Below are 22,977 nucleotides of genomic sequence, written 5' to 3'. Positions count from 1 at the left end.
ATTAAGTACTTCAATAAAACTGCTTTCCTTACAATATCTTTCATATAGAAATTGGTGAAGAATTGAGAATAAGGTGGTGGATTACTCCTGGATAGTTTTCAAGAATGGTTTAAAAAAATATGTCGGCCTTTCCATTAAATGTGAAAATGTGTGATGTTCAACATGCAAAAAGAAAGAGATCATAACTTGTAGCTCTGACAGTCAACTCCAATATTCTGCCATTACTTCTCTTTTTCTACTTTAAAAAAAGTTGCAGACATTTAAAAAAAGTTGCAGACAAAAGTTGCAGACATTAAAAAATGTCATATATTATATTGAAAAAAAAATTTGAAAATAAATGACAGGATAAAGCTAACTTCTTAACAAAGAATAGAAAAAAAATCAACTTAGTGTTAAAATCATAAGTATTCTTTTAATGCTTGGTATTTGTTTTGGTCTGCAATGTGAGGTATTCCTTTTCTTTTGTGCAACTGCAGCTGCAGCATGTCAGTTAGAATGTCATGTCAATCTATTTGATATTGGGAATCTGTACCATTTCAAATGCCATCTTTTGGTTGCTATTGTGTTTTGGGAAGTGAATACAGCTGCATGTATTGTCTACCACTACTCTACACATCATGAAATCTACAGTTTGACACTTCTGCCCAATTTATGGTGGGGTTTATTAAATCATCAATAAATTTGAAACTACAAAACAGAAATGGAAACACCACCATGACTACAAGGATTAATATTTAGAGGCAGAAGTGTACAAAAAGTCAATATGGATAGCACAGTTGATGATGATGACGACAACGATGATGACGATGATGATGATGATGACGATGATGATGATTATGATGATGATTATGATGATGATGAAGATAATGATGATGATGATGAAGAAGAACAGCATTCAAATGTGTACTTATAACATAGTTCCACTTCTCTGTAAAGAACATTCAAAGGTGCTTGGATCCCACAACATGTCACAATTGCATTGTGTATCTGGAATCAGCTATGATAAACTGAGTCATGATATTCACAACTTCCTCATGAGGGCAACTCTGAACATGTTTGTCAGAGAGTGAGAGATAGAGAGTGGACATGATTATGATGGTTCAAGAGTAGTTGAGAATTGACCCCATTGAGAAAATTCTTTTTAACGAATGCAGGAGAACATTCAATGAATAACAATACATTTAAAACCTATAGGGTTATAACAAATTAAGATCTTTTGTCATTTGGGCTGCTCAAATTAGCAGTCTTAGTCATGTACATAGTAAGTGAGTCATAAAAAGTAGAGAACCTCTTCAGTTGTTTGGCTCATGTCAGATTTGTTTAAACAATACAAAATAAAACCAGAAACACTATCTTCATGAGTCCACATAGTTTATCTCAATGAGAGTGGATGTCACCTTCATATAAAGTCATGTATACCCTCGAGAAGAAAGTAATTTCTCTGGAACAAACTCAGAAGAAATAAACCTGATAAAGGAATCTTTAATAGGAATCTTTGTACACACATGACCGAGAAGTTATCTCAGTCACACAACCAAGGTGTCGTTGTGTCCCTGCAATTACATTCTTTAATAGGTCATTTTGGTCAAGTCTTCATGCATTTTCATGTTTGCTAGAATGTTTTCCACCTGTTCCTTGTATTCACATTATTTTCTGTCAATATCTTATGTTACATTCTCTTTCTCATTCCCAAACTGACTTTGGTGCAGTACAAACAAATGTCTCATTTATAACATTTGAAAAAATCTAGTTTGAGGTTAGAGAAACTATTAGGTAATTCCCATCCCCCCAAAAAGTCTACCCAAATGAAATAGCATTATACAGCCTTTAAAGCTCATATCTATGCCCATTTCCCTAATTTTGTGCAGAAATACTGGATGTATCAATTAAACTATCGTGTAAGAGAATAAAAATGTAAGAATATGTAAGCACACATGGACATCAACAAGTTCATACATTTCACCACTATTTGAATTCATTGCCATTGAAAATGACACATTTTACCTGTATATGTGAACCAGTTACTTTATACAATACTTTCTTTTTACCACATTTCTCTTTATATGATGTACATACTATGGCAATTTTCATTACACCAACTTTAACAAAGCATGAAAAATAATGCTTGTAATTTCAAAATGCCTATTGTAAAAGTATCAACAAATCTTTGAGTAGAATCACTTTGTATTGTATTCTGAGATGCACACAATTTCCCTTTAGTCCAAATGCTTTAAACGGTGGGATTCTTCTCGGCTTGATTCTTTGTGTCTTTAAGCATGCATCACAACATCTGTGTGGTGTGTTTTCTGAATCATAGAATATTCAGTGTCGAACAGAAGTCTGTTGGTATCATCCAACAAAAATAGAAAATGTTAAAAGTTGCTCTGACTCACCTCAAGTCAACGCACAAGTCTGACAAAACAAAACGTGTGTGCATACTCTACATGGCACCTGTTACCACATATCAGCGTATGGTGAAGTGGCGTAAAATTCAGCCTCAGTCTGCTTGTGACTATGTGCAGTTTACATCAAACTAACACGTCATAACACTTGTGAAAACATGTGCTCAATTTTGAACAGTCTCCAGTACAGAAGAGATAGATATCATGTCATTTGCCCATCTATGCACTAGGATACCATAAGATAAAGAAAAGCAGTCTATTTTTACTACTCACCTGGTTTTACGTTGGGAATGTCAATGGTATGTGACTTCTTTTTTAGTTTCTCCCTTTCCTTGCTTTTACTCCTCTTCTTGTCATCAGCCACACCCTTGGATTTCTTCTCCTCACTGCTGCCTTTAACCTTCTTCTCTTCCACTCCACCCTTCACCTTCTTCTCCTCTTTAATCTTGTCCTTGCTCAGTCTCCTTTCATCTGTCTTTCCATCCTTCTCTACACCTTTCACTCTGTCCTTTGGCTTTGTCTTGGCAGACGGAGCAAAACGGCTCTTGAAGAGGCTTGGTCTCTTCTTGCCCTTTCCTCTGTAAAAACAAAATAGGTCAGAAATTGTGATGAACTATATATTTCTCATTGTTAACTGACAATGCTTAACGTCTGTGGGAATGGACATAATTTGACCCTGTTTGGCATGGCATAATTGCAAACAACAACAACAACAACAACAAAAATAATTGCAACATTCGTTACTTTTCCACAGGGCTTCAGAGAATTACTAGTGATTAAGATTTTTAGTCTGGTCATCATCATTTAGATTGAGAAAATGACTTGCATTCCATTGTAAATACATGGAATTTGGTTTCCTGTTGAGTTAAGACTGACCACTCCAAGATTACCAGCAGTATGCTGGTCGTCCTACTGGTTTGTGCTATATTGCTTTGTGTGTGTGTGTGTGTGTGTGTGTGATTGTGTGTGGCTATGTCTATAATCAAGGGATGAAAATGAAGTTTTCATCTTTCTTTTTTAAACATACCAATAGCTGGTATGACTTGCTTTCAAATTAACTGTTAAAGCTGTACATGTAGTCACATGTATCCTGTGTCCTATTTTGATATTACATAAGTGTGAGTTACCTATGCTAAAGAAAAATAATCACTTCTACTAGCAGCATATACACGTCATATGTTGAAAAAAAAAAAGAACATGAAAAAGACATGAAGTATATTCTGTGACTCCTTTCATACAGAGAGAGAGAGAGAGAGAGAGAGAGAGAGAAGAACTTTTCTCTAAACAGTCTCTGTTCTAATATCTGGCAGCTACTGCGTACTAGCAAGTAGGTACTAATAGGTCTCAAACTTTGACTTTTCAGTCGTTGGAAATCCATGTTGTTGCTTTGTTTTGTTGTTGTCATTGTTGTTTGGGGGTATCTCTTGTGTGGCATGAATAAAGCTTGTCAGGCTTATGAGCATGAGGAAGACTCCTGAGGCATGAGTCTCATGCCTAATGTAATGCCAGAGACTTGGTAGATAATTACACAAAACTTTGTGAGTACACTAGAGAACTTGATTTGATCCATCAGTAGCCACAGTCTGTACATGTAGTGAGGACTTCTTCACAAGCTGTACCTCCATCTATCTTGGTCACAAGATGCCACAAATCTTTCTGGCAAGCTCTATTCCAATGTGCATGGACTGTCAGGGTTGAGTGTAATGCCAGAGCACTAGCACTCAACATTCAATACAGGAAGTAAATTTATACATATCACTTTCTCCCTGGAGTCACCCTTCAGTAGACAATAAGGAAATCAAGGTACGCAGTGTACACTACATACTACCTGCAGAATTATATTTGTGCTCACTGTCTATAAAGTTATTTTCAATGACCCGAGTTTTAAATGGATATGCCACTGACTAAATAGGGCAGAAGCTTGTGGAAATATGACAGCACATGCATACATTGTAGGTAACAATTGCAATCACTACTTGTTAACTTTCTATGCCAGTTAGATAAATGTTCAAAAATAAGGTAAAGTCTTGTGAGAAAGATTGACTAAACATTCAACTGTATAAACAGCCCTCTTCTGGACAATAGAGGCAATTGCAACTACGCAGTTCTCAAAAGAAGGAGACAGATATTAGTGCAGTTAAGAACATGTTATGGATGAATGCATCATATGAATTACATTACTATCTAGGTCCTACTAGATGTATGCAAGCCAAACAAATATAGCTGAGTTGTACACATACCTTTCATCATCTTCTTCTGAGAAGCTTTCGGCCTCAAATGTCTTGTATCCTTTCTCCTTTTTCTTCTTGTCAATCTCCTTCTTCTCCTTCTTTAGCTTGAATGGGTCTTTCTCTCCATAAGAGTCTGAATCTGTGAGAGACAAGGAGAGCAAATACAGGGTGTGCATGACATCAGGTTTTAGAGTTAACATTTTCATACACAACAGAAGAAAGACGCATAATGAAGTGTAATCACAATGACAATAAAGTTAACTCCCAAATAAATAAACTTCCTAGAATAAACACTTCATGACATTCAATGTCAAAATCAGAAAATAAAGCATAGCACAAGCAGTTATAATTCAAGATATTATTTTAAAAATACTATATCTTAATAATATCTTAGATCCAGCATCTAATGTTCAAGTGTACCTCTTACAGTGTATAGATAGGCCAGCTTGAATTGCTCACACCTTGCACATCTCTTGATATTTGGAGTGACACTGCTTAAAATGTCATGGAAAAGTGATATACTGTCATCACCACTGATATGAAAGACGTGTAACTTTGAACCCCTTAAATGACAGTGAAAGTGATGACACAGCAGACAAAAAAACAAAAAAGGTAAACAAGAGGAGATTGTCATAGAATCAAACAGTAACTGCTAATAAAACAAATATTTTCTGTTTCTGAAACGAAAAACTTCTAACGGCAAAAGAAATACACTGATTGAAAATTAAAAACAATCTTACTCTCAATGTGATTGGAACAGAAACATTTTGGAAAGTTGCATCAATGTACAAAAGTTTGGAGGGTCTTTTTTTAACATTACACAAGAAAACAATATGATTTGCTGTCCATTTTAAAATACTTGTACAAAAAGCAGATTGATCAATGAATTCTGCATACAAATCTGGACAGGCTATAATTATGGGCAATTACAACAGTATGATGCCCACAAGACCCCACAGTGATTTACACTATGAAATTGTAAGAATATTCCCTAAAGCTTTTGACTTTGTTTCAATGCTTAGTTTAAACCAGATCCTTGAGAGAGAGAATAAAAAAACTTTTTTTTTTTTTCAGTGATGGCACTTCTTAAAACTCTATAATTTCCAAATAATTGGCCATTCCTTCTATAGTGCTCCATGTGGGGGCATCATCAAGGTGATATTTACGAAACTCTAAACAGGATGGAAAGATTGACTGCAATATGAGCTAATCCTCGTAGCAAGACAATCACGGGTCTCCACATCACCCTTTATTTTGAACTGCAGAAGACCACACACCTTCTAAGAAGAACTGCACTGCCCTGCACTTTACAGAATTTCTTGAGATTGTATACACTGAGATCAAAAGTAATCTTGCACAGAAATGTTGGGTGTGTTTCCTGCTATTCTGCAATTAAAAAATAATTTCACCCAACAAAATTACTTGCTGAAGTCAAAGTCTCACGATCTAAATAATATGACGCTAATACACCAAAGAAGTTTTGCATTGCACCCTTGGAACAATCAATATTTGTAGTTTATGGTCAAAACAGGGTCAAAAGCAGGCTTTTGGTAAAGATATAATATTTGTCTATTTGTGCTGATACTATTAGTTCAGTACTACCAATAAGAACAAATGCAATACACATACATGTATGATGTTGTGTATACATAGTCTACTAGAGCAGTATACTGATTTTCTGAAATTTGCAAATGCATTTGTACCTCCTTTTAATCATTGCTACTCACATTCCTCTCCTAAGGTCTTGTCTTAAGGCTGGCTATGCCTCCCAACAACTTCAACAGTATAGCAAAAAGTGCATTTCACCAACAGAAAAAAAAACCAAACCTCAATTAATAGAAGACCAGGGAAATTGATTTCATCACCAAGTATGATGGCAGGAAACATTCATGGATATTAAAAAAATATTCCAAAGTGCTGATAAGGCAGAACACATACAATACTTATCATAGTGCTAGAGTAACCCTCCCCCCCCCAAAAAAAAAAAAAAACCCAAAAAAACCCCAAACAAACAAACAAACAACAACAAGAAAAAACATGTCCAATTGTAAACTGTTTAAGATTACAATTATTTAGGTTTTTGTACTAATGTGGAATATACTCTTAAGTTGCTTCTCTTACAAGATTGTCTCTCTTTCAGTAATTTCAGCAGGAAAAAGTATATGTACAGCTGCATTGAAATGTTGTCATTCAGTGACTCAAATATCTACTAAATATTTCACAAGAGGAGACTACAAAAAGAACACTGCATAATTTTTTCTATAACAAAAATTCTCTATAGATCTACGAACTTCCAAAGATCTTTGAAATAAAGAGTATGTGTGTGTACTTCCTGAAAATCCCCCAAATGCCTACATGTATAGTTTAGTAAGTTTGATTGAATGGTTTATTGATAATCAAACTTCGCAGCCAAATGGCTGAGTTGCGTCTGATTTACAGGGATAAAAATACAGTGAGACAAAATAAATTACATCTATATATACAAAACACGAACAAAATACAATCATTACAACAACAACAACAAATCATCAGTACATCAATAGTGGCAATACATACACATATATAAATCATATTAAAACAAAGGCAGAGTTGGGTGGAAAAAAAATCAAACCCGCTTTACAAATGTACCTTATATCCTCCATTACTGACATATCACAACCCTTTCAGCTAATAAAAAGGGTAAGAGAAAAAGAGAAAAGTATATTTATAAATATGTGCTTATAGAGGGTCAACTGGACACAAGATTGGACTTTCCTACATGGACTTCACTATTATCTTGAAAAAAAGTTAAGACACACACATGACACCTTGGCCTACATGTATGTAATCTGGATTTGCGGTTGTGTCAATTAGACTGTTCACTTTTCAGATGGACTATTTCTGTACATCTGTGACACACATCTGATTTAATCTCCTTAACTAATTAGCACTTTCATGGTACAATTCAGGAGAAGAATCCCTCTTTGACACATGAGCACAACTCTCAGGAACATGGTGTCCCTCATATCATCAGGTAGCATGGTCTTGTGAGTACCAGACACTTCCCATCAAAACAATATGAGTCAAAGAAAAACAGTCATACACCTAACTCTTCTAACAAACAACCATGAAAGTGCAAAATAATCTACTGTATGTCTAAGATTGTAAGGCTACTCATTGTCTTTGCATAGAATCTGAAAAGGAGATTTGTTAAATTGTAAATATAAAGAATGTTCATGTAAACCACATATTCACATTTTCTCAATCTTTTTAAAGACAGAAGAGCTAAGGGACTCTATGTCTAGAGAACACAGAGAGGAAGAAACTAGTTATAGCCCAATGTGTGCCACCCAAGCCTCCCATCTACAAAGTACATTGTACATACATCCTCTCTTAGAGCCCATCAGACAAGCCATTGTATTAAAGCAGCTTCAACATTGCTACGGGGATAGATTTAGATGGAAATATTGCATGTATTCACAGAGATAGCAAGGACAAATTGGTGCAGTTTGTGGATCATAGGAGGAAAAGTCAATGAGAAGGGGTTTAAATTGAGCAAGAGGTTGAAAAGTGATTGTTTTGGAGCTTCTCTAACTCATCATCACTGCACATTAACAACAAAGCATTTACAAAATATGCATATGTTGGACAACTACACAGACTTAAAAATGGTTAAGTTTACGGTTTATTCTGAAAGACAAATGCATTACAGTGATACCAAGGGTTAATACTCACTTGCTCAAATTAAGAAATTAGTCGTTGGAGATGATTAATGTATTCATTCACTTAATGAGATGATGAAACAGTTGCGTATGATTGTTGCAAGCCTTTATGTTTGCCAAGGCCCCTAAGAACTTTTTTCTTTCAATCTGAGATGAGACGATCAACATTAAAATGGCCAAAATTTCTCTCTTTTTTTACTATTCAGATTCCACTGACAGTTTCACTGACTATTGCTTTTGTTTTGTACATTGCTCTTTTACAATACTGACTTCTACTTTAATGAGAAAAAATAAAACACTTTGAGTACAATGTATATCTATGATCAAACATAATAAACTGCAGATTTTTTTTTTTTTTTTTTTGCAACTTAAGCAGCATGAGACTATCCAATCAGGAAATAAAAAACTGCAGAATATTCCTAATGCAGTATATGAAATGCTGGCATATCACAGTTCTTCCTCAAAGTGTGGATGTCTAAAAACGAACAAACAAACAACCTTGTAATTGGAGCCACTCCTGTCCTACATGAAGTAGATAATGTATGCAGCATACATGTAGATCAATTTTTTGAGGTGTGTCTCTCCTAAACTGTAAACCTCCCTAAGAGAGAATGGGATTTCACAAGAAATATCACAAAACCAAGGACAGTTTGCTCAAGAATCAAGTAAATGTTGCTCTCTGATTAATGCCTGCCATACATGTATACTATGTTTGTGGGGAAGGTACACGTATATAGAAGATAAAAATAATAAAAATAATTGAATGTTTGATCTTCACACCAAGACACAAGTTTGTTTTTTTCTTTTTAAAGTGATCCACACAATCTAACAATGTGTGATGCATACAGTTATCATTCAATACTGTTGGCTTAACTTCAAATATTCCAGTCAGAAAACAGCTCTGACTCTCCTAAAACGTTCTTACTAAAAATGATGAACACAGAAATTATCACAACCTGCAGGGTAAGTCATTAAGGTGAAAAAAAAAATCATAGATAACAGAAGGTCCATGCTACAAGACTGAGAAAAGTGGTAGGTCTGTATGTACAACTGGACAAAATGAGTAACTGCTTTGTGCACAGCAATCATTATAGCACAGCATATAGCCCCTTTCTACCTACCAAATATATACACTTTCATCATGTGTGCACAGGAACAAAGATGTGGAGCTCACAACGATGCCTGAATTATGAGGCAACAAATCATGCTACAATCACAACTCCACAAAGAAATATATGTCCAAATTTGTTGCTTGCAGAGTGTGCCATCTTCAGCTGGCTCTTCATATATCCATAGACATAAAGCTGGTCTAGATACCAAATCCCCTCTCTCCAAGGAAATTAGTGCAGCAACTACACAGTCCAACAATCCGATTAAATTCGCTGAAATACATTTTCCTACCACAACCCTTAACTTGATAATGAACACACGGCATTAATACAGTACTCACTTTTCCTCTTTACTTTGGATGCCATTAATCTCACCAGGATGTGAATGAAGTTGTTTGAACACAATGGAGTACCAGGGAGCTGTTCCTTTTGACTCGAGACACACTTCTGACTGACTGCTGAGCAGATTGCTAGGGATATCATTTTAAGTATCCCTCTGCCCGAACTAGTCTTTGCTCTTAACAGCGCTAGACACTACTCTTCCCATAAACCTAATTGAAGATTTTACTTTAACCTACTGGGCACTGGCTCTATGATTTCATAGGCATGGGAAGATTCTACAACAGCACTGTACTAATAATGCTTTAAATACTAGAATAACTTGTTTAAAATGAAGTATAGCTGTATGTAACCAAAAATAAAAATGTGATATTCACGTGGGACAAAATAATCCTTAAGATTAGATTACTAAATTCTGCCCTGATCACTTAAAAAGAGAGAGAGAGAGAGAGAGATCAAGGGACATCTTTGTTTCTCATTTCTAAATAATGAAGACAATAGAATTTCAATATTCAACACATTGCTATCATGTGCTATGCTATATAATACAATGAGATGAAATTCCATGGGAATAATGGGATTATGTAGATGAGCTATTATGACTGCAGCGTTACTAAGGGTGATATTTGTAGTACTATATTTGTTTGCTACAATGTAGTTACTACATGGCAGCATTTTGCTTCCATCTGTGGAAATATTGCCAAGATTTGTGACTTGCCAGCAGTTTTTGTATGCATGTTTATGGGCATTTAGGAGTACAATTGTATGTATAAACACTGTTCTTACAAGTGATCATCAAAACTTTTTGTTGAGCACTGCTCTACTGTCTGAATTATGTACGAAAATAAAATCAACCAGTTAGTGTCACTAAAACTATAAATATCATATGCTGCCAATCAAGGTCTTGAACTAAGACCATATCCTGCCAGCAAAGGTACCCCCGTTGCCTGTCTGATAAAGGAAGAGGGTAGTTAATAACCTTCAAAGCTTCACTTTTCTATCAACTGATGAGTCATGCATGGTTTATGACAGATAACCACAAACACTGAGCACTGAATTTCTTTTTTTAGACATCATTTAGTTAATCTGAGAAAAAAAAAATGTTCATTATTCACAAGCTATGTTGATAGTAATATGATAATAACAGCTACAATATGAAAAAAAAAAAATGAGAGACCCCTGTGCTCACCAAAGCACCACCTACGAAAACTACTCCAAAATTCTTGATATTTGGAGATTGCTGCAGGCCCCTGGGGCAACCTCCTCCTAACTTTGGGCAATCGGGTCCTATCCTATGACCCAATGGGCACCACCACCAATTATAATCCCCTCTCTCATTGATGATTTCTGTTTTGGTAAAAAAATTTGGGTTTTCCCCTCCCCCCACCCCACCCCCACCTGGGGGTACCTGCATCATCTGCAGGAGGGGGGGGGGGGCTGCAGCCCCCCCCCCCCCCCACACACACACACACTTTGAGTTAGTGGGAAAAAAAGGGAAAAAATCACAACACCCCATGAATTAGAATTTCCAAAGATTCCGCCCTTACATAAAGTTCCCGTCTAAGCACCGGCATAACAAAAAAAGTGGGGGGGGGGGCGATGGGGGCAGTCGCCCCCCCTTAAGATTCTGAATAATTCTGAGTGCACAAGACTTATCACTTCCATTCCGAAAAAAACTAGAAATGTCGCTACAGCGACTGGTTATACACTACCCCCGCCAAACAACATTTCATAAGCTTTGGTCAAAACAACATTTCATACGCTTTGGTCAAAAAACTGAGGAAGTAGTTAAATCCGCAAGATCTTTCCTTGATCTTCTGCCATTAATATGCCGTTACCATGGCAACATACTTTCGGGTACTGTCGAAAAATGCGTCTTGCACATCTACAACCAAAGTCACACATCTGTACCAAGTTTCATGGAAATTGGGCAAAAACTGAGGAAGTAGTTTGCAACACAAAATTTTCCATCATTTTGGCTCATAATATGTGAGCTGTTACCATGGCAACATACTTTTTGTCACTGTAAAGAAATGCGTCATGCTGACCTATATCCTAAGACAAACATTCAATATGAATTCCATGAGAATTGGAAGAACACTGATGAAGCAGTTTTGCCATGAAGCATTTTGCCCTATATTTTACCAATAACATGCCGTTACCATGGCAACGCACTTTTTGCCACTGTGGAAATATGTGTCTTGCACATTAACATATTCAGATGAACATCTGTACCTAATTTCATAAAAATTGATCAAAAACTGTGGGAGGAGTTCGCGACGCAAGATTTGTACCCATTTTTGCCCATAATATGCCATTACCATGAAAACGTACTTTTGGGTACTGTCAAAAAATACGTCTTGCACATCTACAACCCAAGGCACACATCTGTGCCAAGTTTTATGGGAATCGGTTGAAAACTGAGGAAGTAGTTCGCGACGCAAGATTTGCAACGGACCGACCGCCCGACCACCCGACCGCCCGACCGACCCGCCCGACCGCCCGACCGCCCGACCGCCCGACCGTCCGCTGATTCCTATATACCCCCTTCAAACTTCGTTTGGCGGGGGTATAACAATAGTTCCCTCATGTACAAGGGGAATATCCCCTTTTAATCAACCCTTTCGATAATTTCCCAAATATTCCATTAAATATGCGTATACGATATATCTCAATTACAATTTTAAAAAGGCAAAAGCTCCCTCGTACGGGAAGGGTGGGGATAGCACTCTCCCACGCTTTCTCCCTGTTTGCCACAAAATGTGTGCACCAAAACATTCAACTGCAATCAGAAAATACAAAATCTCCCTCATGTAGGAGGGAGAATAGGGCTTATCCCTTCACACATCATCCTGCTATGTCTCCTTCCACAGACTTGCACTTCTCTTATTGACAAATTTCCAGATATTCCAACAGAATTGTGCGACAGATTGTTGAATTTCAGTTCTAAAAATGGGAAAAAAAAGCTCCCTCGAATATGGGAGGGGTATCTTGCCACCCTCCCATCTATTGGTCCTCTCGATATACTTAGTAGTAAGTACACTTTTGGGAATGAAAATTTCTGAATTTCCCACAAAAAGTGTGCTTCAGAACGCTTTATTTCAATTCTAAAAAAACAAAAGCTCTGTCGAGCGGAAGGGGGCATTCCCCTCCCACACCCTCCCCCTCTACCTCATTAGACTTTGTACATACACACAGATGATGCACAAGCGGAAATATCCCTTATGTACATCCTCGTGTGCATGCCTTTTTCTGTTTGATTGCTTAACAGACAGCGTTCATGAAATTCATTGTAAGAATTAATACAAGAAGTTTATTTAAATGGTATACCACTTTATGGGCAAATTGTTCAATAATAATCAACATCAAAATGTCCTGCTACCTTAAACAAGTGGGGGCCGTTTCAGGCCGATAAAACATGCAAAAACATGCATCAAATTGCACTATTTACAACATCAAAATGCCAAAAGTTCTCACCGTGGGAGGGGGGACACCCCCCCCCCCCCACACACCCTCCTCCCTCTCGCTCGCTTCCGCTCGCTCGGGTTCAGTCGCTTCGCTCCCTCGCATAGTAACCACCCCCCAAGATCATATCCTGGCTATGCTTGACTGATTGATTGATTGAATGATCTGAGGATGCATTAATTCTGTACTTTTCTTCTTGACTGAGTGACTGGCATGTGGTTTTGATATATGTTTGTGCATGATCTGCGATAACTGTGCTTAAAAGATCTTGATGTTGTTAATCAACCTTCCATAACTATCATAACATAATCATAACTGTGACCAAAAGAGCACTTTGTTTGAATGAGGACACTTATTTGTACTGCTGGCTGAATTTTCCATCTTCTTTCAATTTGGTGCAAGTCATTTTTCACACTCTGGACAAAGAGCGTCAGTGTTCAGCCAAGCGTGAAAAAAAAATTGTTTTGTTGATTGCACTTGATAGATGAGACTATTGGGCATCCATAAATATGAAAAAATCTTCCAAATATTTTGAAATGTAATTTAGACGTTTTTTTAAAAAAGTGTAACATTTTTTTTTATATGCCCTGTAGATCAAAGCACACTGTATGCAATCTCAATTTAATTTAACAGAGCTGAATTAACTGTAACAGAAAACAGTGTACATGCAAAAAGAAGAAGATCCAACTTTGGAGGGCTACTGTTTCATAATTGTCAACTATGGAGAGCTCAATGTTGGTTTTGAGAAAAGAAGAACTCTTCTTCTTTCTATTGATACCTACAATTGTAATTATGTTTACAAATGTCATGCATGACTGAGCACATGGACTTTAAAGACAACAATAGGCGTTTTCACATCAGCCCGATGTTTCGAAATAGCGCGCTATTTTTCTGACTTGTGACATTAAAAAATATCTCGAGCTTGGATTTTTATCGGGCTGATGTGAAAACGCCTAATGACACACTGCACTTTTTCCAAGTTTGAGTGTTATCATGAAGGAACAATGAATGTCTCACTGAATGTATGAGATCTGTCAATGACAGTGGCCAAATAGGCCAGCCCTTACGAATCAAATACAGGTTAATAGTGTTTAGGATTTGTGTTAAGGGTTTCTTCTGACATTTTATGCTCAATAACCTTTAACATGGCCATCTGTTTGATAACTTCCCACAAATACCAACCCACACAGTCCATTTTTCTCTCTTCATATTCAACACATAGCTCGCAGCAACAAACCATGTCTTGAATATGAAGAGAGAAAAATGGATAATGGGTTAGCTTTTGTGGGAGTGACCAAGTTGTCGACAATGTGGCCATGTTGAAGGTTATGGACCATAGAATGGTAGAAGAAGCACAAACCCTGAAGTCAGGCTGGCCTGATAATTTGACCACTTTTACCCATTCAGTGAGATATTCATTGTTCCTTCACGATTAACACTCACTCTTGGAATCACAATCAACATTTCGCTCTCCATTGCTGAAAATTATGAAATAGTAACCCTCCAAAGTTGGATTACCTTTTTTTGATACGCACTGTATAATACGGATTATTTGCAATTGGTGAGGAAGTTGTAGTAAGAGGACTCGAGACATAGTGTATGCACTCTGTACAATGTGCATCAATTAAAGGACAAGTTCACCTTCATATACATGTGGATTAAGTGAATGCAGCAAAATAAGTAGAACACATCAGTGAGAGTTTGGGGGAAATTGGACAATCCGTTCAAAAGTTATGAATTTTTAAAGTATCTGCACAGTCATTGCTGGATGAGAAGACTAGTATACAGTGTATGATGTCACACGCGTACAACGATATAAGGAAAATATAAAGAGAATTTCATAAAATTTTACTTTTTGAAAAAAGTGCACATTTCCTCGACTCGTCACGGACGTATGTTAGGGGTAATATCATTCCCCCTTGCCTTTTGAAAGAGGGAAGTCAAGTGTTCTTTTATTATGCGAGAAAAGTGAAAATATCTTGAATTGTCTTCATATTTTCTTTATATCGTTGTACACATATGACAACACAAGCTGTAGTAGTCTTCTCATCCAGCAGTGACTAAGCACAAACTTCAAAAATTCATAACTTTTAAACGGATTGTCCGATTTTCCTAAAACTCTTGCTGATGTGTTCTATTAATATTGCTGCATTTACTCAATCCACATGTCTATGAAGGTGAACTTGTCCTTTAATGATCTAAACAGGAAATCAACTTTCAAAAGATGGACAGAGAACAAGGGTGACAATAAAAATAAATTGGCAGTTTTGATATATGCAAAGGGACAGTGTCTATCCATGACACAGTGCAACCCATGCAGGCATGTACGCATGGTGTATGCATGCATACTACACAGTGTACTGACATGAGTATAGTATCAGTAACTGACCAGTTACACAATATTTCAGTACATTCTTCCTCATAGGAAATCCAGTGCATTGTAAGTGCTTTGCAATGGAACAGTGGAGTTCCTCATTAACAAACGTAGAATAAAGAATGCCTTGAAGATCTGAACCTCATGCATGCTCTGACAAGAACAAAGAGAATAAACATAATTACTGATGGTTGACATGACTGCAACCTTGCATATTGCGTATAGATCTAATCTGCAACTCCCTAAAAGAAGAATCTTTTCTTCTTCTTCTGTTTTATTCTTGTCTTTACATTCAAACTTTCACATAGAAGTTTCTCCTGTTTTTTTTTTCTTGTTTTTTTTTTTCTGGAGGTACACACAGTCAGTTATTAATTACTGCATCACTGCATCACATGCATTTTTCCCCTAAGTTTTGTTACTGTTATTTTCGTTTTGCATTGTCCTTGTGTTATTATGTTTTCTTGTTTTCTTACAATATACTTGTAGAGGTGAATCACAGAGTTAAGCATGAATGGTATATAAGAGGTACTTATTCACATAAGGTAATTCAAAATACAAGTACAAACAAATAAAATATTGTATTCATGATTACAGTATACATGTAGCTACATCATTTAAGAAATTATCATTTCACAACATTCACAAAGTTTGTATTTCTTTATACTGTTCTTCCTACATCTTTCTCTTATAAATACTCTTTAAAAAATAAAATTAATTATGAAATCTCTTTTAAAGGCATTATTTACCATTTGCAAGATGAAACAAAAACCCACCTCTAGTGCTAAAATGTGAGTTAGGGATAGAAACAACCAATGTAAAAAATTTAATCATAATAATCAACATTAAGTATTGCTAAATGTGCAAAATGTGCACATTAGTATAATATAATTGCTGCTAGACTAAATGGTCAACAGTTATGGTTTAGTAAGAAAAATAGTAACATCACCTTATATTTTAGGCTTTATTGTGAAAAATTTGTGGTAGGATGTTTTGTGTACAACTGACCTAGTATACATAATCAAATGCGATAACTCGAACATTTTTTAAATCACTGCTCCCAATGGTAAACAGTACCTTCTAATTCTGATATAGAGAAAAATATCTGGTAGCTGAAATTGCTTTGGAATAAACTGACACATTACACTCTGTATAATCTTGAATTGAAACTGAAACTGAAACTGAATTGTGGGAAGATAAAATTTACATTTGAGAGGATCATAACCAACTGATGATGTTTTCTAGTCAATTTTGATATTTGCACTAACTTGACTGTTAACTTGACAATAAAAAGTCACATCTGATGTGATCTTCCTTTGAACTGCACTTTCTTTAAAAGGTAGAATCAGATAAACAATTTGCCCCAATCATATCCTTCTATGAAAAGACTTAGCATTTAGATATTGAGAGTGTCTGTAAATATGATTTACTTGTAGAAACATTATGACAGAACTAGAGAAAACAAAAACAAAAAAACATTGTTTCATTTTGGTTTGCTGTCGTTAAAACACTTGGAAATAATCTATATCATACAAATGAATAGTGAAATTCGAGGACAAGTCATGCCCAAAGAAATGGAAAAAGCAACACTGGCATCTCTCTTGGCTTCTTTGAATATATTGTCTGGATTTTCCAAGACTAAGAATTATATTACCAGTAATTTGTAATGGTACTATGATCTTTTGCTATGGTTGCTGGTGCAGCATTAACATGAATTATATTCCATACATTTTGAGAGTGCATGGAACAGTAAAGTGTGATGCTGTATATGAACATTTTTTTTTTTTTTTAAATTCCCTAATTGCTACACCTGCATACAGAACTGCATCATTCTTACATTTCTTCAATGGAATGTAAAGCTGCGTTTACACCATGTTCCCGCCAACCACAGCAGCCCTGTTTCATGCCACCGTGGACAAAATGGGATGGACCTGAAACAACATGGTGAGACAGGATAGGCGAACGCGACAGGCTGCAATTGTCGTGGATGCTGTGTCAGATTTTTACACTGTCCAAAAATTTGCCACAGCAGTCCCGGTGCTATTGAAGAATCTTACATGTAGCGATAACATGCAGTGAATGCAACAAAATACGACAAAACTTTGAGGCTGTCCGCAGAGGGACGCAACTGAAAAAATTTATAGTCTAGCCTGACCAGATGCCGTGAGAACAGCGTCTGATAGCTACATTGTATATGTTCAATGGGGTGAGGACTGGAACAAACAAGACTAGAATGCAAAGGAGGGAGGAAAACAAGAGAATGTCTCATCTACCCACAGCACACTACGTTTCAGGCAAATGGGGCTGCCGTAGCCAAATGACATATTCTATGAAAATGTCAAGCAAGAAATGCCAAGTTCAGGCAAGCCTCTTTACCAACCCTTTTGAGAAGAAGATTTATGTACTATATTTGTATGACATGTCAGCATCTTTCTTGACTCTATCTTTTAAAGGAAACCAAAACCCACTCGTAGATGTAGATTGTGTGAAAGCTGCAATAATACACTTAGTTGATCTCATCAGTGAAAGTTTTAGGAAAATTGGATATTCCGTTCAAAAGCTATGAATTTTTAAAGTTTTGGCACTGTCATCGCTGGACAAGCAGACTACTACAGTTCATGACATCATTGTGGACAATAATATGTAAATACAGAAAACATAAAGAATATTCAACATATTTTCACTTTTTAGCATCATAAAAGAGCACTTGGCTTACCTCTTTCAGAAAGCAGAGGGAAAAATATTACCCATAACATGTCAGTAGCTCATCAATGGAATTTTTACTCGCCATGAAAAATGAAATTTTGTGAAATTCTCCATAGATTTTCTTAATATTGTTGTCCACAATAATGTCATGAACTGTAGTAGTCTCCTTATCCAGCACTGACGATTCAAAATTCAGTTCTTTTTTAACCAACTGTCAAATTTTCATCAAACTTCAGCTAATATGATCTACTAATATTGCTACTTTCACTCAATCCAAATTCATATTTGGGTTTTGGTTTCCTTTAATGTCACTCATATTTTTACTTTGATATAAGTCAAGTACTCGTATACATTGTAGCATTCACAGGGCTGCCAACATTCACACATTATCAAAAATCAGGGAGATTTCACAGATCAATAAGGGAGATAATTTATCTATGACATGCATGTCAATAAGCTAAAATAACACCTGCAATCAGGTAGGATTTTGTACTCAGTTGACATGACATGAAAAGAAATTTCAGATTCTGGGAAGTCTCTTGCAAAATCAGGAAGACTTTGCAGCCATGCATTCAAACCATGCTCAGGTATAAAGTGTTCCTTTGGTAGCTTCTGAATACAGACTTGAAACCTCTGTGTTTAGTTCCAGTTTCAAACATCAATTTGGGTTGACAGGATCATTTATCTACAGGTCGGTTTAATGGCTTTAATGACATGTAGCCAAAGTACAGTATTGTTCAGACCCTTTTGTGACACTGGGAGCACTAACCCAGTCCCGTGTTCAGACCACCATGAAATACATTGGGAAGTGGCTTGCACTGTTATACAAGTCGTACGTAACAGGAAGATTCAAGAGTTTCCTTGTAAGAACATAAAATGGAGTTCTTGCACTCATCTGTGATCTCATCATATACTGTAGATACTCAGCATGCAAAGTTGTCACCCTAAAAGCTGCAGGAGACAGCACAGGAATAAAAAAAAAATAATATAATAAAAAGTATAGAGTATTCATATTATCAACTGTAAATTGTGTGTACACATATATGTACAGTATATACAATGAAGCCTAAAGGTATACAAAAATTTACAGTATAGAAAAAAAATTTGAAGGCAAAATCATATTTTGCATAAAAAATGGAAAAACTGCTCATATATGGCATGCTATAATGTACATCAAAGTTTTATTTTTTTTAAATCGTATTTTCTTTTAAGACATATCTTCCTATTAATTATATGAATGAAAAAAAGAAGAAGAAATGACACTAAATATCACACAAACATAACAGTTGGCGGCTCTGAGCATGTCCACAGTCCTGATACTCAGCATAAATTTGGCACTTTCACGTATGTTCATTCTGATGTAATTGAGTACAAATGTCTTCTATCCGGATGCTCTTGCATGATGGTATCAGAATCAACAACATTCATGCCTTCACTTTGTCAATATGCATTGTAGGTTATAAGTCCCTAATTTCCACCATGCATTGTAATTGTACAGTCATTCTTGCATACTCATCGCATAGAAAATGGAATGAGAACCCATGTTTCTGACCATGATACTAAAATCCTCCTGTACAGAGCAAAGTTACAGGTGTACTAGACTACACTATTTTCATTCACAAATGCTTGATACTTAGTACAGTGCTGTAAATCTCTAAACAGTCTGCAAAGAGAGTAGACTGTTTGAAAAGTCTTGTTTTTTTTTTAAAGATAATTCATAATTTAGATACAGTACTCTCCGCGTAATCGGGTATCGCTTAAACGGGTGCTCCGTTTAATTGGGTAGTGAATTCAAAATCAGTTCCAATGCACATAAAAATTACCTGATAATCGGGTTGCCTCTCCGGATAAACGGGTAAATAATTGTCTTCTAATCTTATTTCTACCCACATTTTATCGCAGATATAACACTTTAAGAAATCACGAATGTCAATTTTTCCACGGCTAATTGCATTCTCTGCTTAATTTGCAAAGAAGACTCATCATTTATTTTGGGGAGTGATTAAACATGAAAACACATGTACAAGTACCGACTTGACACACGGAAACGAACATTACACGTGTAACTGGCACTCACAATTGCATAGACAGACAGGAGTTGAACACACTTGCGCTCATCCCTTGCTCCGCAGCGACATTCACAATGCGATAAGTTTGCAACGAGAATCAGGCCATGCACCAGCTCCTAATTCCCCGGTCACTTCTCGAAAAGTAACCTGACGTTCTACGTGACTAGTGCACGCAAAGAGACGTGTTCATTTCGGAACATGCCTGCATGTTTTCTAGCGAAGAGCCTAACAGTCAAACGACAAAGTTTTCTGAAGACATATTTGTCCATAAAATGAGTGTAAATTATTGTTCATGACTGAGCAAGTGTAAGTTATGTATAATGTGCCGTGCAGGCATACAGTGTAGGTGTTTGGTGCAGTGTAAAATGCATGTACACACACATTGTGTGTGTCAATTGTGAGTGAGACGTGTTCTTCTGTTAATCGGGTACTCCGCTTAATTGGGTAAGAAACACTCTGCTCGAGCCTACCCGATTATGCGGAGAGTACTGTATTGGCAGAGTAGAGGGTCAAAGACACTCACTTGCACTAAGTGGCAGTATGCCACAGGCAATGTGATCAGCTCAGTCAGAAATGTTATTTACACACAAATACAAAACTACAATGCTATGTAGGAATATAGCAGAGAGTAGGAGCTGTTATGCAGTTTTCATACTCCCATTGATTATATGAACAACAAACCCTAAATGCCTAACCAACCCATGCCTAACCCTAAGACTTCTAGGTGTATTCTACATGCGTGTAGGTTGATATGTGTGATGATTCAAGTTAGAGAGTACAAAACTGCATCAGCACTCAGAGAGTCTGCCTGCACCTGTAGACTTACACTGTACATTATAATACCGTGGTATGTGACCCTGCACCACAAAACCAACAAAAAGTGGCCAGACATGGATTTTTAGTTAAGGGCAAATTCTGAAAAAGCAGACTCTAAGCTCTAAAATGATGTATAACTCAATTCAATTGGACTCTCCTAACTTATCTGAATATTGGAAAGGAAGCACACACTCTGAAAAAGTGTAAACCGAGAAAAGAGGCTCTGAAGTACAGGGTCTACTCAAGTGCTTAATCTTTAGTAAGCAGTGATACCTGTGGATGAATGGGACAAAAAACAGGATGTAAATCACTGAAGCAACAACAATGAAGGGATTATCAGATTATGCTGAAATTGAGCATACTCTATTAACACATTCTGTCCATGATTAACACCAACTTTGAAAGCAGTGGCATCATGCTTCAAAAGTTATCAGAGTTGAAAAGCGGAGGGTATGTACAAGGATTTTTCAAGTAATAGAAATGTGCCTCTAAGACATACCTGATCACACTACTCTAAAAAAAAAAATAAATAAATGGTTGTAGAAAAACTGCTGAAAATCCACTTTCCCATTCATTTTATGATCCCAAACTCAAGAATAAGGTAAAAGGATCCATTAGTTCTTTCAGAAAATGTGGAAATGTCAAAATTGACCTGGTCGACCCGTCTCTCCTTTTCGAGTCCTTGTGTAAAAATTATTCAGGGGGTGCAACTTTTTGTTGGTTTTGTGATGCACGGTCATTCTGTAAATTTACATGTATAACTATACACATAACCTGATAACACTGTTCTGTGAAAGTTTCGACACACTTTGTAGGAGATGTCTAGATCTACAAAGTCTAAAATCTAGTTTGGCTAGGGATCTAGAGTCTACTGATCTAGGGTCTTAGGGATAATATGGCAGACAGTGCCACTACTTTCACAAGGATCAAATTATATGAGACTCTTGGAAAACACTGCAAATTTGCATTCTCCTTCACATGTACACACAGGTTACCTTCAATCTTCATCTTTGTAAATTTAGTTTGGTTCAACTAGGAAGAATAAATTTCTGCTCACGTAAATTTACTAAATAGACGCTACTATATCCAAGCTTTTTAATAAAGCTCGATTTCAGCTTAATATAATGCTTTGGCATTCCTATAACCAAACCTAGCTTTGTATGTAGATATAAAAATAAAGTACATTAACTTTTACTAGATCTCTTGCTATAAATTCTGTCAGCTATAAAGTGTAACAAGTTAGTTATGTTCTGCATGCTGCAGCGGGACATGACGGACAATTTACTAACACCAATAGAGTACAGTGGGACTGAATGACCAGATGATCCACCTCTGTCTCGCTCCCACAGAATGGAGTGATATGGTATTTATTCTGACGTTACCTGCACTGTATTCCTCTCTGGCCTGTTGTACAGCAGCCTCGGGAAATTCTGCTTGGTTAATATGACCTTCACCAACGCTCATATTTTCTGATATGTTAGGGAAATACTTTAAAATAGGTAATCATGTTGTACTCTGCAGCCTAATCTGTAGCCGGAGCTCTTCGGATTGGTCTGCATGGTATAAGGGTCGTCCTACTGTGTACTGCTGCACAGTTTTCCTCATTGTTTATCGATTCCATGTTGTGTACTATGTATGCCAGAGAAGGCACTCATCCAGTGCAGTCGCGGCTTTGAGAGGGCGTGCCTTGCACTGGTGGGAAGCAGTGACTGGTGGAAGTCGGGTTCCTTTCTCAAGTGGGAAGTAGATTCCCTTTATACGTGATAAA

The 22,977-nt window shown here is 36.6% G+C and overlaps 1 protein-coding gene across 1 annotated transcript in view; it reads right to left on the bottom strand.

Annotated features, from left to right (window-relative positions):
* LOC139740586 (ralA-binding protein 1-like) overlaps positions 1 to 22,775 on the bottom strand; it is a 49,658-nt gene extending 26,883 nt beyond the window's left edge. The window contains exons 1-3 of the mRNA XM_071651173.1: positions 22,592 to 22,775; positions 4,643 to 4,772; positions 2,676 to 2,980 (exon numbers count right to left, since the gene is read on the bottom strand). Of these exons, the coding sequence (XP_071507274.1) occupies positions 2,676 to 2,980; positions 4,643 to 4,772; positions 22,592 to 22,673 (517 nt within the window). The 5' untranslated portion in view covers positions 22,674 to 22,775. The remainder of the gene's footprint in view (positions 1 to 2,675; positions 2,981 to 4,642; positions 4,773 to 22,591) is intronic.
* Between the last annotated feature and the right edge of the window lie 202 nt (positions 22,776 to 22,977).

This window comes from Diadema antillarum, unplaced genomic scaffold (assembly GCF_040938485.1).
Source record: "Diadema antillarum isolate AM-2024a unplaced genomic scaffold, OU_Dant_1.0 seq00000862_RagTag, whole genome shotgun sequence".
In the NCBI taxonomy this organism is placed as follows: Eukaryota; Metazoa; Echinodermata; class Echinoidea; order Diadematoida; family Diadematidae; genus Diadema; species Diadema antillarum.
Note: the sequence above shows the minus strand (reverse complement) of the source record. Positions and strands in the feature narration are given on the sequence as shown.